The sequence below is a fragment of the Eubalaena glacialis genome, chromosome 2 (genome assembly GCF_028564815.1).
Source record: "Eubalaena glacialis isolate mEubGla1 chromosome 2, mEubGla1.1.hap2.+ XY, whole genome shotgun sequence".
Lineage (NCBI taxonomy): Eukaryota > Metazoa > Chordata > Mammalia > Artiodactyla > Balaenidae > Eubalaena > Eubalaena glacialis.
Window position 1 is genome coordinate 31,377,178 of NC_083717.1, and position 16,363 is coordinate 31,393,540.

General features: G+C 37.7%; 1 protein-coding gene across 5 annotated transcripts in view; it reads left to right on the forward strand.

Moving 5' to 3' along the window:
• The window catches only part of TJP1 (tight junction protein 1), a 113,880-nt gene that overhangs the window by 70,039 nt on the left and 27,478 nt on the right, over positions 1-16,363 (forward strand). For all 5 annotated transcript variants that reach the window (XM_061179748.1, XM_061179749.1, XM_061179750.1 and 2 more), the window contains exons 9-15: positions 7,426-7,565; positions 8,482-8,587; positions 11,493-11,643; positions 13,926-14,034; positions 15,002-15,221; positions 15,503-15,687; positions 15,788-15,883. In XM_061179748.1, the coding sequence (XP_061035731.1) occupies positions 7,426-7,565; positions 8,482-8,587; positions 11,493-11,643; positions 13,926-14,034; positions 15,002-15,221; positions 15,503-15,687; positions 15,788-15,883 (1,007 nt within the window). The remainder of the gene's footprint in view (positions 1-7,425; positions 7,566-8,481; positions 8,588-11,492; positions 11,644-13,925; positions 14,035-15,001; positions 15,222-15,502; positions 15,688-15,787; positions 15,884-16,363) is intronic.

Genomic DNA, 16,363 nt, shown 5'->3' on the forward strand with positions numbered 1-16,363 from the left:
AAAATACTTGTTTCATCGTTTGTTTCTCTTGAGAGAAATGTCTCCACTGAATTCTGAAGTTAGTGGTGTCAGTACTGATACTGCTTATGGTGTAACAAATACATGATTATTAAATTGGTTCTTATGAATGAGAATTTCTAGCCTAAATCTGAGCATTGAGCCAAGTTAAATAATCAAGTTAAATAATGGGATCAAAAATCCCTTAACTATACAGTCCACCTGTATCATCAGGGTTGAAGGCAGGTTCATGCCTTTGTTCTCTCAGAGTGCCAGGTGAGTCCTCATACACATGCATGTAGGGCATATGGTGTTTCTGCTTAAATACCTTAGAGAAGCCTTGGCTTTTAAATTAAAGATCTAGTTTTTTTATTTACACACCTTATATGTCACCTTCCATAGTTGTTTTCTTTGAGTTTAGAGAACTGTGAATATTCTTTTGCCCTAGTATATATCGTTTCTGTTAGATATTGTGTAGTTCTGTCTGGAACATACATAGAACTTTGCCAGTAGGCTAAAAATTATTGTTGAGACATCCATATACGTAAGCTGAACATTTCTTTTTACTGTTTCAAAATGTAGAGAAGTGACCTTCTTCTGACTGGTGAATTTCAGAGTTTTTTTCCCTGATCCTTGGTTTTAGTCCTTTGTCTTAGGTAAAAAAGATTTCATTACCTCCAATTTGAAAGATGCTTGATTCAAAACAAGATTTATATGTGATATTGTTGGTAATTAATTTGGTGCAGGTACTATTACATTTTCTTTTTCAGACATGCTGTGGAGTCCTTCATCCTTTTTTCCCCCCCTTCACCTCTGAAAGATAGTCAGGTAGAGAGATTCAGTTTATTAAATCTCAGTGAATTTAATCAACAATTGATGCCTTCTTTCCTATGGCTCCTGTGCTGTGCGCAGTTGATGGTGAGTGATCAGCAGTTAGCACAGTGAGTGTTCTTCAGTGAAGGTTGAAAGATTTTTTCTTCACCAGTAATTTTGACATTACCCTGCTCATTTTTCCTCTATGAAGTATTTTTTGAGTATGCACATGTTGTCAGTGTATGATTATAAATTATGCCTTCAACAATCTAGGCAAGATTCCTGCTACCATAGAGATTATATCCAAGTGAATAAAACAGATAAATACGTTTGAAATATGAAACAGTAATTTCCATTAGTGGTAAAGAAAATCAGGGTGATGTGACAGTGCAGGAAGAGGGGGCAGTATTAGAGACATGCTTGGGCAGAAAGAAGGCTTCTCTACGGTCAACTTATCTTGAGATGAGTGACTGAGAAGGAGCCAGCCAGAGGAAGATCATTCCAGAATAAGACATGGAGATACATTCAGCTTGTTGGAAGAACAGCAAGGTGACTGGTGTGGCTGGACCACAAGGGCAACGTAGCCAGGGATTTGGAGTTCTAAAAAGGTTTTTTTTTTTTTTTCCTGTTTTGGAAAATTGGTTAGGGAGAATGTGAAACTTCAAAAAAATTGCTTATCACTTGAATTGTTACTAAATCTTTTTAAAATAAGATTCTTTGTCTAACCTTTGAAAGTGAGTGGAATATTAAAGACCCATCCTGAACTTCTGTTATTCAGATAAGAGCCAACTGTTATTTTCAATCCTTGGGAATTTTCGGTTACGAGATTAAAACTCCAAACTGAGGTTTTGTTTTCATATGCTTTGTCAGGGGACGGGCTGAGGGAGGACCATAGCTGATACATTTCTCTAGTTAGTAGAGACCAAGGTGTAGTAGTGTTGTGCTCAGTGATTGCTGATGGATTTTAACCCCGAAGAGGAGATCATGGACCTAATGACAGCAAGGCAAGCTTAAATATTATACTTTATAGTCACTATTTTTAAAGTAAAAGTGTACATTTTATTTACTGCATCAGCTGAGAACGATTTTCTTGTACAAGTACAGTATAAAACATAAAATATTATAAAAACAGACTTCCACTCACGTGTAAAAGTAGTAAGTATATGAAAAATCTTATTTCTAGTTTAAATAATGTAGGGTAATTCTTTATTGCCTTTGAGAGAATGTTAATAAAAAATGAAGAGTATGGTAACACTGGTCTCTTGTTATAAAATCAGCCAAACATACTGCACAATCAAGGGTTGTTTTACTCTAAATATTAATCTAAGTACGTAATAATCATACCAGCAGTGAAGCCCTGACGATGCTGTTGTCCCTTAAGTGAAAGAAGGGTCCTTCTTAGGGCTTCCCTGGTGGCGCAGTGGTTGAGAATCTGCCTGCCAATGCAGGGAACACGGGTTCGAGCCCTGGTCTGGGAAGATCCCACATGCCGCGGAGCAACTAGGCCCGTGAGCCACAACTACTGAGCCTGCGCGTCTGGAGCCTGTGCTCCCAACGAGAGGCCGCGATAGTGAGAGGCCCGTGCACCGCGAGGAAGAGTGGCCCCTGCTTGCCGCAACTAGAGAAAGCCCTCGCACAGAAATGAAGACCCAACACAGCCAAAAAATGAATAAATTAATTAATTAATTAAAAAAAAAAAAAAAAGAAGGGTCCTTCTTAGTCTTTCCCCAGTTGTTCCTTACTAAAAATTGTTCGTTTTTTCAATTATACTTGTTGAACAACAGATCTGTTTTCTAATTCAGATGGACTAGGTTAGTCGTCATTATCGTCATAAATGAACATGCAAGATGAGAATCTGTGTACAAACTGATAGGCTTCATGTAAATATGTAGGTAGGTTATTGCCAGAAAGCCATTTGTCAAAGTGAGCAATACAGACACTCATATTTTTTCAAAAGCGTACACCACACATAGATATATTTCTGAAAATAGTTTACAATGTATAAAGAACAAATTTAAATTGTGAGAACTTCGCTTGCAAATATAGCCAAGTAGATACAAGGTAATTATTCCCCCTGCTTTCTCAGCATACTCCCTGGGCAGCTCTTCACTTCTCTGCCCAAGTACCAGCCCAGAATCTCCACATCTCTCTGCCTTTTTCATCCCTATAATCGTCTGTGTGCCATGCTGTAATTTTTGAATTGCTGTCGAGGAGGAACTGCAGTATGTAAATATCTGTTTCCATATGAAATTTAGAAGATTAGCAATGGCTGCAATATTCTGAGAAGTCAGACTTGAGTGTGCCTTAGTTTTTCTTTCTCATATGTATTAGGAGCCCTCCATGCCGAACTGTCCCTGCCAGTGGAGAAGACTGGAGTCTGGTTAAGTTACTTTCTAAGTTTCTATCTTTATTGATAATTGGGGCTCAGATAGTCCAGTGGCCTTTAAAGGGTACCTAGTTTCTGTGTTCATCCTAAGCTGTGTAGATCTTGCCTACCTTTATGCAATAAATGAGTTTCTGAAAAGAAATTATCAATTGGCTTATGTAGGATGAGTCGTTTATTATTAAGAGGAAATTAGCTTTATAAAGGATGTTTTATTACAGTGAACATTCAGCCTCAGTTTATTTCCTGTATTAAGATTATTTTTAAATAAGATGTAACCAGTCAGTTGGGGAGGTGTTTGAGAGCTAGAAATCAGAAATAAAACTCCTTGAAGAATTGGCAGTCTGGCATATTTCATCAGGGTCCAAAAGACAGAAAGCCCAGTTTCTTGTGAACAGAGCGAATTTAATATAAAGAGATTAAATATAACGAGATTGGAGTGACAAGGGATTAGCCAGTAATAAATAAAGAGAACTCTGAAAAATATAAGAATCAGATGTAAGGAGCAGGCCCTTCCCCTGGTGCTGAGATGGAGATGCCAAAGGAGGAAGCTTCCCCACCTGTCCCCACACACCTGAGGCTCGCTGCATGGCAGAGAATTCACTGTGGTGTCACTGGATGAACTTGCAGGAAATCTGCCCTCCAAGGGGCTTGGGAAAGCCAATCTTGAGGCGGTGTCTTGTCGGAGACCACACACTGTAAAACCAACCTAGGAAGTGTCTGGGGAAAGCTGCTGGCCACTGAGTGCTTCAGACCCCTGTGTCCTGCAGGGGCTGCCGAGGGGACAGAGGAGAGCCCCTTCTTCCTGCAGTGTCTCTCCAGGTCCCTCTTCTCACCTCGCTGCCTGCCCTCTGCCTGCACTAAATGGTCCCAAACAGCTGTGACTTTACACCTGAAGTTTTGCACTTAATCTGTTACTCTTTGCTGACCTGGTTGAATGTGTGTTAATCTGCTACTGTACTTACAGAGTTGACTGGATACGACTTAAGGCTCTGTTTACAGTGAGCCCATTTATGTGACTGTAAAAACTCTCTTTCAGAGACTTTGTCTTAACAACTGCTCCGCAGAGCTTTTAACCAGCCCAAAGTCTCTAGATTAATGGATCATTACCGTTAGATTAATATGTACAAGTGAAAAAACTGAAAAACAAAACCTATCTGCTTACCCTCCAGGGGAAAAACAAAAACACCCTTCAGAGGGTCTCAAGGTCCCCTAGAATGCCTGGAGTTTCTTTCTAGGCTACTAGGAGCCAGAGTGTGGTAAATAAACATGAGTCCAACTCAGGACAAAGATGGTTTTTGTATAAAGTTGGCTTGACTCATAATAGCAAAAGTTGTTTTTTAATAAAGCTTAAATATTACATGGGAGCCATTAGGGTAGAACTATGTAAGGAAGGTTTGGGGAAAATGTATTTTCCTTTTTTATGGCTTCACTTTCAATAACTGCCACTGATTGTAGGCTGATTCTGTGTGTCTAAATTCTATTCTTTGTCTTATAATAGACTTAATGGTCATACATGCTCATAGTAGAACATTTTAAATGTTTGGAAAAGTTGATTATTTTGTTCTATACTGTTACTCTAGATCTTCATTGCCCAACACCATTGCCAGTAGCCACATGCGGCTGTGGAGCCTTTGAAATGTGGCCAGTTTAAATAGAGATGTAAGTGTGAACTACACACTGGAGTTTGATGACTGAGTACACAAAAAAGAATGTGTAAAATACCTCATTAATCATTTATATTGATAAATAATATTTTGGGTATACTGAGTTAAATAAAATGTATTAATTGATTTCATCTCATTTATTTAATATGGATTCTAGAAAATTTTAAATTACATAAATGACTTGCTTCACAATTCCATTAACAGCACGGCTCCAAATCTACACGTATTGAATAATGCTTCCATCTTTTGGCAGATAATGGAAATACACTAAAAATGAACAATGATTTTTCCAGATATTAATCGTATGAAAAATTTAATAGAATGATGTGCGTTCCACCCATCTGCAATGTTAAGTCATAATAATTATATTAAAGAAAGGTGGTAGTCAGTAGAGTATGAAAATTAGCCAGCTCTACTAGCGGGAGTTCCATGTGATGTACGGAGCAAGAGCCCTCTTGCACGACAGTCTTGGTTATCACTGGGGAGGACGTTCAGATTAAAATATTATCATTGATTCTTAGTTATCATTAATGTCACTTGGTCACATTCTAAGTTTAGAATTTTTAAGTTACAAGAAACAAGAAAATCAATTGGAAACGTTTTTTGATCTTTTTTAAGCAAATAGTCTTTAAAGTCTGTTGCAGAGCAACAAAATCTGTAGAACTACTAAAATTATGTAGTTCTTTAATCTCATTCTCTTCAAAATGTTCATACTTATATCATTTGCATTTTTCAGTGCAAAGAATGCAAGGAGGATTTATTATTTTGTATTTCCCTTTATATTCTGAGGTGCCTAGAGCAGTTTGGGGATAGAGTTTAACTGTATTTATTTATACTTAGACTAATTGTATGTAAGATTTTATTACATAAGCAGTGGCTAAAAATTTTAACCTTTTATGATTTAGAAAGTTCATTCTGGTTTGAGCTAGAAGATATCTTGGCTTTATTTTCTGAAAGACTGTTTTACTTACATGCAGCTCATTTAATACATATAATTTAAAACTGGAATACACCCCCCACAGAGTAGTTAAATGAACATGAAAATAGAAACTCTGAAAAGTGCTTATGTTTTATTTTTTCAAGAGGATAACAGGGAAAGAAATTTTTTCCTGATAAGAGACTGCTAATAACATGCATTAATAGAATCAAATTCTTTGTTTAAAATTAGACTTAATTCCATTTTTAAATAATGAACATTATTTTAAAATATTTAAAAACATTTCAGTCTTTACTTCATAAGTACTGTGTAAATATTTTCTTATGAAAACTGAAATAGTGGAGATAAATCTCAGATTTCCCTGGGCTGCTGTTTTGTCTGCTCCCCCCTCCGAGAACCTCTGTCGCCTCTGTCCATCTGGGTCTTTCTGCATGTGGCGTCGACATGTGTTTGTGTAGCTGTGGAGAGTTTTCTTTAATACCTCAGTGATGTCACGCCACGTATATTCTGCAGTTTGTTCCTCACATTTTATTTTGGGGCTGTTTTCATGTCTCCAGATATAACTCTATTTCATTGTAACTTTAATATTTTTATTTTTAATCTTCAATTATGAAAGCATTGTATGCTCGTTAGAACAGGTGAAGTAGGCCAAATCTGCCAACTCCACCTCATCCCAGATCTCCTTCTTGAATTAAGCTTTCCTCCGTACTCGAGCGAACATTTTGGCATCATAGAGTTTCTGTGTGTTTTAAAAATAATTTGAAAAGATCAGGCTCTGCACATATTCCCCAGTTAGTAGTTTATTTCACTTAACACAGGTGAGCATCCTTCCAGCTTATTCTTTTGATGAGAAATTTTCCATATTATGGAAAGTCTGTTTCTAGGTCTTTTTCATTTTTGTCCATGAGTTCACATACTGGCTCTTTTTATTTCTAAAATAATTAAAAAGTGTGTTTGCATATGTTCTAAATATCAAATTCTTATTATATGTATTGTTAGATCAATATATAGTCTTAAAATTGAACTCCTGTTACATTTGTTTGGTCAAATTGCTAATATTCAGTTGTTTGAACTTAAAAAAAATTCATTTGGTTCAACCTAAGACATATTTTTTCAAATTATTTTCACACCTTTTTAAACTTTTTATGTATTCACTTCATTTTGTGCATTGAATCTTACTTTAAGAGTCCTCTATTTTTTGATAAGATTTTTTAAATATATTTTATGTTTTGGACTTTATCTGAAATTGATTTATACTTATGTCATTGATATGCATAGAGATCTAATTTTTCTAAATTTGTGTACAGTTCTAAACACTGTTTATTAAACAGTGTGTTCTCTTCCAACAGAAACAGTGTGTTCTCTTCCAACAGTTTTGGGCTGCCACTTCCGTAATAAACTTTGGTACTGTGGATATATTTCTCCATTTTCTGTTTGTTACATGGATCTATTTATCTGTTTCTGTGGCAGTAGCACTCTAGTTTTAATTACTAAGTTTTTACAATATTTTGTTATCTTTTAGAGCAAGTCCCTTGTCATCCTTTTTTGACATTGTCTTGGCTGTTCTTGTACTCTTTACAAATTGTTTTCACAATATGCTCATAAGTTTTTATTTTACTGATGTATAGTCTCCGGAGCAGAGAGGAAGAGAGAATTTCTAAACCCGGGGCTGTCTCAACTCCTGTAAAGCATGCAGATGATCACACACCTAAAACAGTGGAAGAAGTTATAGTTGAAAGAAACGAGAAACAAACACCCAATCTTCCAGGTAAGCCTAGCCTAGAGTGCAGAAAACATTTGCATTCAGACTAAATTGTTTCACAATTTACAGAATTATATTTACAGAAAATATAAAGATGCAATTATTATTACTACTACTATTGCTGCTACCTACTACCCATGTGTGAATTTTTCTATACTTCCAGCATTTTCTTTGTGAGTGGGAGGTTGCCATATATCAGTAAGCATTCATGAATGTTTTTTAAATTTTCCAGATAGAAGTTATTTGTGGTTCACAGCTGTTCACAGTGAGTGAGGTTTTCCAGTACTGCTCATTAAGGGAAACATTAAATTGGCTTTAGACACTGTTTAAAGTTCTCTTGTCTATTGAAAGTGTTTTCAGAAACACTTTATGCGTATACCTTGCTGACCTGTATATAAGACCACACATAAGAATCTGCAAGGTTCTGAGATCCAGTTGCTTGAAAGGCCTGGAGGTCCTGCTTCTACTGTCTCTCAGGTCCTTCTCTCAAAACCTGTTTCTGCTCTGATTATTTAGTGGCAGGAATGTGGAAATTTAAAAATAAATTGTATCACAGTGAAGAAAGAAGGCTACTTTGACAGTCTTAACAGAGAAATGTAAGGATTCTCTCTTCTTATATTCTTCTTCCTCTGTTATTCTTCCCTAAAAAGTATATTTTTCAGACTGTAACAGCTGGAGCTATAGAAAGCATAGGTGACCATGTAACGTGCATACATGCTATAAAGATCCCAGAATTTATAACTGTAAAATGTACCCTAATATATGCATGTGTAGTATATATGTTCCCGATCAGGTTCTCTGAACTTACATTTTTGCTGCATTTTGCAGACTTTTTATTGTTTGGTTATTTCAGTGGTTGCTTGCTTTGTTATTCCATTTTGTAAAGTGATTCCTGCATAATTTAGATTTTCTTTTCTTTTAGAACCAAAGCCTGTGTATGCTCAGGTTGGACAGCCAGACGTGGATTTACCTGTCAGTCCGTCTGATGGGATCCTGCCTAATGCAACTCATGAAGATGGGATTCTTCGGTAATGTGGTTTTAAACTTGTGTTGTCTTCTCGGCCCATTACTAAGGATTATTTAAATTGAGAATTCAGTTGCGAACCATATTACATATGCTTTTAAAGACAGTGTATACTACTAAATGCTATGATTAGTGTTTGTTTTGGTTTTTTAAATTATTTATATGATAGAATCAGAGATTAGAGAACAACAAAGAAACATTTAAGATGTTTACTTCTTTCTCACCACTGTTATCTACCTAGTTTTTAGATTAGGAATTACAAAACTAGAAAATTGTTTTCTATTTAAACATCAGAATTTTCACAGGCATTCTAAATCCCTAGCATTTTTTAAAAAAATCGGTGTTCCTCCATCTCAGCGCTGTTGACATTCGGGGCCAGATAATTGTTTATTGTGGTGGACTGTCCTTTACATGGTGGATGCTTAGTAGCATCCCTGGCCACTGGCTGCTAGTAGCACACACATACACACCCCAGTTGTGACAACTAGAAATATCTCTAGGCGCTGACAGATGTTCCCTGCAGGCAAAATCACCTCTGGTTGAGAAACCTGTTCTAGGTTAGTTAGCAACTCAAAAGTAAGTTTTTGATATTCACAACTTTTATTACTTTATATTTTATACATTGAGATTGAGATGTAGATTTTATATCCAGATTTCAAACTATCATGATCATCAGATTAGTTTTTGTTGCCTCTCTGGTAAAAGAGATATAACATGAATAATGGAAAATTACCAAATTTCCTTAAGTAGATTAGATGTAGACCTCTGCTCTCATCTGTTTTCTCTGCTAAAGAAAATTGGGTTATTACCATAAGACCTAGCTTGGTAGAGAGAAATAGCTCCTGAAATAGGTGAAAGTATCACAAGTTTAAAATTATACATTTTGGAGACTTCCCTGGTGGCTCAGCAGTTAAGAATCCACCTGCCAATGCAGGGGACACGGGTTTGAGCCCTGGTCCAGGAAGATCCCACATGCCGTGGAGGAACTAAGCCCGTGTGCCACAACTATTGAGCCCGCGTGCCTAGAGCCCATGCTCCGCAACAAGAGAAGCCACCGCAATGAGAGGCCTGCCCACCACAACTAGAGAAAAGCCCGCGGGTAGTAGTGTAGACCCAATGCAGCCAAAAAAAAAAAAAAGAGAATGGCCTGAGAGCTTTCCTAACTCTTTAAGTTTTACGAAAACTTTAATAACTAGATTCCAGAGACCTATTTCCCTGAGGGAGCACGCAGGACAGGTACCAAAGAGAACTGAGAATGTGGGCAGGATTTGTAGCTTAGCCAGGAAAGGTTTAGTTATTCATTCAGATTCAGTGACTGGATCTCAGGCAGAAGGATTTTTGCTATTGCATGTGGTTGACATAACACAGGGCAGAGTATAAAATATTAGGCATGTAGGGCACATGACCCTAAGATGGGGCCTAGAGCTGTCCTTGAACAGTGGTTTTATCAATAAAAAGCCAGGTTTTACTAAAGGATGCAGACTACAATCAGCTCTTTTACTTTTTGAGGTGCACTAGATGGGTCAGTGTTAGGAGAGGACTTGAGGGACCTGGGGCCTTAAGGACTTTAAGGAAATGTTTAAAAGAGCTGTCTGTACAGTTGATTTGGGAGAGGAGTCTGTCAGAAGGCTCTTGATGCAGGTGGAAAAGTAGGATCCATCACAGCCGAGGGACTCACACCCTCCATGATAAAGCCAGTAAATAGATTCGGGGCACTGAGGGTACCACCGGCTCTGGCAGTAAGTGACCTCATCTGACCTGCAGACCCTCAGGTTTCCATCTAGCTAATGTTAGTTCTACATGAAGAAACAAGGTCAAATGTGACTGCCTTGTAAGTTCTGAAAGCTAAGGTGGTCTATAGTTGGTTTTAAAGAACTAGGCATCTCTCTTCCCTCAACTCATTCATTCGTTTGATTTGTGTTTTTTCGTTACTACTAGTGTCTAATTATTTGTTCATTGTTACTTAGTAAATTAAGAGGAAACGGATTTTTTCCCACACTTCATGTCAGAATAGGTAGAAGAATTGTGTGTCTTCTTGGCTTGGAATGTGGGATGGTTATAGAAACCTAGAAGGGAAATTTGTAATTATGTATATAATTTGTAATTAATTACCCAAAAGGGTAATGCTTAGTTATGATGTGTTTCTGTCTAGCCATTCTTCTAAGGCATTCTTTGGTGTTTGTTTTAGGAGTGTCACAGAGCTTTGACACTACACTGATAGTAGAGGAATGTGCCTGCATTAATTCCTTTCCATTCTCTCTAGCAAGAAGGGGGCAGAGCTTAAATATGGGGCTAATCCAAAAAGGCTGAATGATGATAAGCTTTTTGTTTAAAATTCAAAGGGGCTGCAGAGTAAGTGATCTGTGTGAACTACTGAAGGAGCCCCCCAACTGCAAAGTTTCAAAACCACTGTCTGTTGGGTATAGAGATTACAATGCTTAGAGCCTGATTTTGACTCTCTGGCATTAGGGAAATTTGTCAGTTTATGCTCAGTTTCTACCTTTGTACAATAGTGCTTCTTAGTTATTTAGTAGAGATGATATGGTATGAATTGGGGTGGGAAAAATGGAAGATTTTTTAGCCATTGTTAATGTACCACATATATCCAAGACTCAGAGTTGGGAAAGCATTGTTATGAAGTAATTTTATAATTATTATGTAAAACAGTACTTACATATTGAATTTGGATATTTCAAAACTTATTTTGTTAATCAAAAATTAAAAGAAAGTGCTATTAAATCTGGTTTGGTATTCTAATGATAAATTTTATTCAGTAAATTAGAGGTGTAGGGTAAATTTTAAAGATGATGGTCCTTTGTTTTATTCTAAATATGGTTTTTATTATAGTAGTTTACTATAACTCTTCAAGCTTCTCTTAACTGTTTAAAATGAAATATTTGTCTTAACAGGCCCAGCATGAAATTAGTAAAATTCAGGAAAGGAGATAGTGTGGGTTTGCGGCTGGCTGGTGGAAATGATGTTGGAATATTTGTAGCTGGCGTTCTTGAAGATAGCCCTGCTGCCAAAGAAGGCTTGGAAGAGGGTGATCAGATTCTCAGGGTATGTCAGTGGTCAACTTACGTGGTTTCACAGTACTTAGATCTTTAGAAAAAGGCATCAGACACAGCAGACTCACTATCGCAGTTAGCTTGTAATCTGTTGTAGTGTCTAGAACCAATTCAGCATGCAGATTGAGAATCCATCAGGTCTTCCCATTCCTGCCTTTGCTCTTATTCACTGCTGTGTTGTTACTACACAGTGTGGTGCTGTGGTCTCGTGTTAATCACTCATGTTCATAGAACCTAAAAAAAGTAAGTCTTAGAGCCCCATAATATCCACCAGTTATTTTAAGTTCAACTAAACATTCAGGCTGGCTAGACTCTGCCGTGGGCCACAACTTGCCACTAGGGCAGCGTCAGGTGTTCCTCTCCAGTGGGAGTAGTCTTTGCAGCAGCCCACAGAGCCCTGTAGGACCTTCTTCACCACAGGTGATGGCTCAGGTGTGCAGACATGGGGTTTCTATCAGGCACGTGTGTAAGCTGCCCTGGCTCTGAAGCTGCATACCCCACAAGAGGGAAGAGTCCAGGAAAGCCTAGTTTAGATGCAGGGTACCAATCGGGTCTTTTTCTTTTGTTTTTTGTTTGTGTATGCTTTTGTTTCTTTTCCATAAGCAATGCCGCCTAGTAACGTAGTACCATCTTTCTCTCTTCTCTTTTTAAAATATCCAAACTTCCTGCCAGATGCACTATATGCCATTTTAATCGGAAGATCAGATCTCTCAAGTGGGAGTTCCTACATCTGCTCTACTCCTCTTGCTACCTCAGATTGTTGTTGCCACCTCTGTTCTGGTCTCTTCCTGCATTCAGGCTACCTCCTGCCCATGTCCTGCATTTGTTCTCCTCCTTCCCCAGAATATGGCTGCTTTGTTCATGTTTTTCTCTTTCCCTATCCTCTGGTTCTTGATCAGCTTTCCATTGTCTGTCTTTTCTCCTTTGGCTGTTGAACTTGTTGAAGGTTTGGTTGAGTCCCTTCCCTGCTTGCTTTTCAGTCCTTGTGTCATAAAGTTGTGTAGTCTGCCTTCCACCTTAACCACGACTGAATGTGAATTTTCATGAGGCATTGCCAACCTAATGTCATCTTCAGCCTTCATTTTCCTGTATTTCTTAACTTAGTGTTTTGACCTTCTTAAAAAGTCCTTTTTCAAGTGCTTTCTTCCTTGGATTCCATAACACTGCTTTTCTGGTACGCCTCTAATCATTTCAGTTCTTTTCCTACCTTCTTTAATCATTCTTCCTAAAACTTGGGATGTGTCAGCAGCCCCCTGCTTCTGTCTTGCTTTCGTATCTCTATCTTGGGTTTGGTCGCTTTTGGCAGCAGCCCGCGGTCAGAAACTGTCCTCTGAGCACTCTGCGAACCCCCTCAGACTGTGCTGGCTGCCTATGGCCACTCCCGTCCTCCTCCTCCCCCTTCAGACTTACATGTCAGAAAGTCAGGGCATTGTCTCCTGACTCACTGGTTCCCACCTGGCTTTGTGTTGTGATTCCTCCAGATGATGTCTACATTTTCTCAAATACAACATGGATAATTAAACAGACCTGTTATTCTCTTACCTACCCCATATCCTGTTTGAAGTAATCATACATCATTCAAAAAATATTTAATAGTTTTTTTGTTGTTTCGTATCATGAAGGTAGTACATGTAGAAAAAAAATTTTTTTTAATGTGGAAAATTTCCAGAAGATGAGTAGAAGAAAATCTACCTGTAATCCTGCACATAGTCACTGGAGACATTTTGATAAGTTACATTTTGGTCCTTAGGAGCGTCTAATATTAAACATTGATTTGGCAGACACTGAGCTTACATCATACAGATGCTCTTACAGAGATGGCACAATGCATGCACTATTTCTTTTTAATCTTGTTTCCTTTTGATTTCTTTTTCAGAGCCTAGTAAAAAGTAGGGCTCTATTATACATTCATAGAACTTATAATTTAAAATTTTAAATCCCGAGATTTTACAATAATAATAAACAGTTGGAATTAGAAGTTGTCTTTTTTGGTCTGAATTGGTTGGATTTTGCAGTGCATGATCTCTAATGTCGGGATGCATTGTGACTACTCTTTAAATGACTTTACACCTTCACTCACTTTATTTACTTGGTTTCTGCTTGTTTTAAATTAGGGTATATTCTTTTCTCCAAAGTAAAATGAAAATTTTCACTTTTGAAGATGTGATATTTTCGAATTAGATAAACTCTGGAAATATTTGTTTCCTGCATAGATAAATGTTTTTATAATCTTAAAATATGACCAGTAGTAATTTGTGAAATTTATTTTAACAGGTAAACAATGTAGACTTCACAAATATCATAAGAGAAGAAGCTGTCCTTTTTCTACTTGACCTCCCAAAAGGAGAAGAAGTGACCATATTGGCTCAGAAGAAGAAGGATGGTGAGATACTGTCAGAATATTGAGAAAATAAACCTGGAGAAGTTTGAGGACTTAAATAGGAATTTTAATTTTAATGTTTTTAATAAATCAAAGTTACGTGATAAATGAATTTGTTAATCTCACAGATTTTGTTTATTTTGTCATTTAGGGGCACACAGTCTTACACTGTGCTCGTTAGCACAGCACAGTAATAGGACCAGCCAACCTTTCTGGCGTTCTGTTGAAGTAGAGTGCCATCTGCACGGAAAAATCCTATAGTATTCCACACAAAAGTGCATATGAGCAGCTTCTGAATTTTGTATTGATGTTTTCTAAGCAATATATGCTGATGTTGCATTAATGCAAGGGAATGCCTGATTTTCTCTGTGATTAAGCAGATACATTTTCATTTAGAACAGGGTTTCTCAAGCTTGTCACTGTTGATGTTTTGAACCAAATAATTCTTTGTTGTAAAGGCTGTCCCGTGTGTTTTAGGCTGTTTAAAAGCATCCTTCCCTCTGCTCACTAAGTGTCTGTAGCACACACACCTTCCTTTCAACACACAGTTGCAACTATCAAAAATGTCTCCATGTATGCCAGCTATTCCCTGGGGGGAACAGAATTGCCCTCATTTGAGAACCACTCATTTAGAAAATGGGACATAGATGAGGTTTGCAGGGGCTGCAGCGATATTAAGTTAGATGATTTAAATAGAAAGCATGTGTGGCTTTGGACAAGGTGCTTGATCTGTATCTGCAGTAGTTTCCTCATCTGTGAAATGGAAGTGCTAAGAGTTCCCATTTCGTGAGATAATGATGATGTCCAGGAGACAGAATACTTAGTAATTAGTAAGGAGCCACCGTTTGTTGGATACTGTTGTTTTTGTTATTGTTGATATTATCAATAGAATCTTCGCATAATGTATTCTCTTCAGATTAATATCTTTTCCCACTAGTTACTGATAATTTTTTGTTTTGATTCCTTTTAGTTTATCGTCGCATCGTAGAATCAGATGTAGGAGATTCTTTCTATATTAGAACCCATTTTGAATATGAAAAGGAATCTCCCTATGGACTTAGTTTTAACAAAGGAGAGGTGTTCCGTGTTGTGGATACTTTGTACAATGGAAAACTGGGCTCTTGGCTTGCTATTCGAATTGGCAAAAATCATAAGGAGGTAGAACGAGGCATCATCCCTAATAAGAACAGGTATGAATGTTTGGATACTTCTTACAGAACAAATTAAGGAAATGATGACAAGATTTCAGTCCCACTGGGAAATTTTGGTAACGTAAAGAATTAGTTTTCACTGTATTTACCATATCTAAAACTGACTTAGTTGTATAAACTCCTTTATTTTAGTTTAACCATTAAGAGTTAAACTGCATGTGAAGTTCTATCCAGTGTTTTGACATTTTGTTTCACTATAAGTCTTTCTCCATTTTGTTTTTAAAATACCCTTATTTTCATTTTTGTCTTTTCTTGTCCAGAGCTGAGCAGTTAGCCAGTGTACAGTACACACTTCCAAAGACGGCAGGAGGAGACCGTGCCGACTTCTGGAGATTCCGAGGTCTGCGTAGCTCCAAGAGAAATCTGCGCAAGAGCAGAGAAGATTTGTCAGCTCAGCCGGTTCAGACAAAGTTCCCAGCATATGAGAGAGTTGTTCTTCGAGAAGGTAGTCTGTTTTCTACAGATGAACCTAATACCTTTTAATGTCAGTTTGCCTAAGAAAGAAGAAGTATAAACTGTGCTATTTTTCATTTGAATCTCCCCAGCTGGATTTCTGAGGCCTGTAACCATCTTTGGACCAATAGCTGATGTTGCCAGAGAAAAGCTGGCCAGGGAAGAACCAGATATTTATCAGATTGCAAGTAAGTAGTCTCCATACGGACTTCAGATGAGATTGAGCGTGTTTCTTTACTAATTACTTCTCTAAAGGGTGGGTCTGATCCATTCACTTAATAGAAATAACACTTTTTGTAAGTGAACATTTGCAATTGACACCATGTATTTAATTTGGAGGGAAACCTGAGTGACTGTGTCTGTGCTCTGCCAGTTCCCTTTCATAAGAAAAAGAATCACCATTTATGAAAATCTCTTAGCACACAGTCTTGTTTAATCCTGACAGTATCCCATGGGGCAGGTGTCAGAATGTTCAGCTGAAGCTGGGCAAGCTGAGCTGTAGGGTGGTTGTGACTGAGACCACCGCCCCGCCTCTTTAGTTGGGGTGTCATGATGACACCCAGCTAATGAGTCACACACTCGGCTCTGAACCCAGCTCTTTCTGGCTCCAGCCCAGTGCTTTCAGTCATTAAGCAAACAGAAATACTCAGATATGTCAAAAGAGTAAT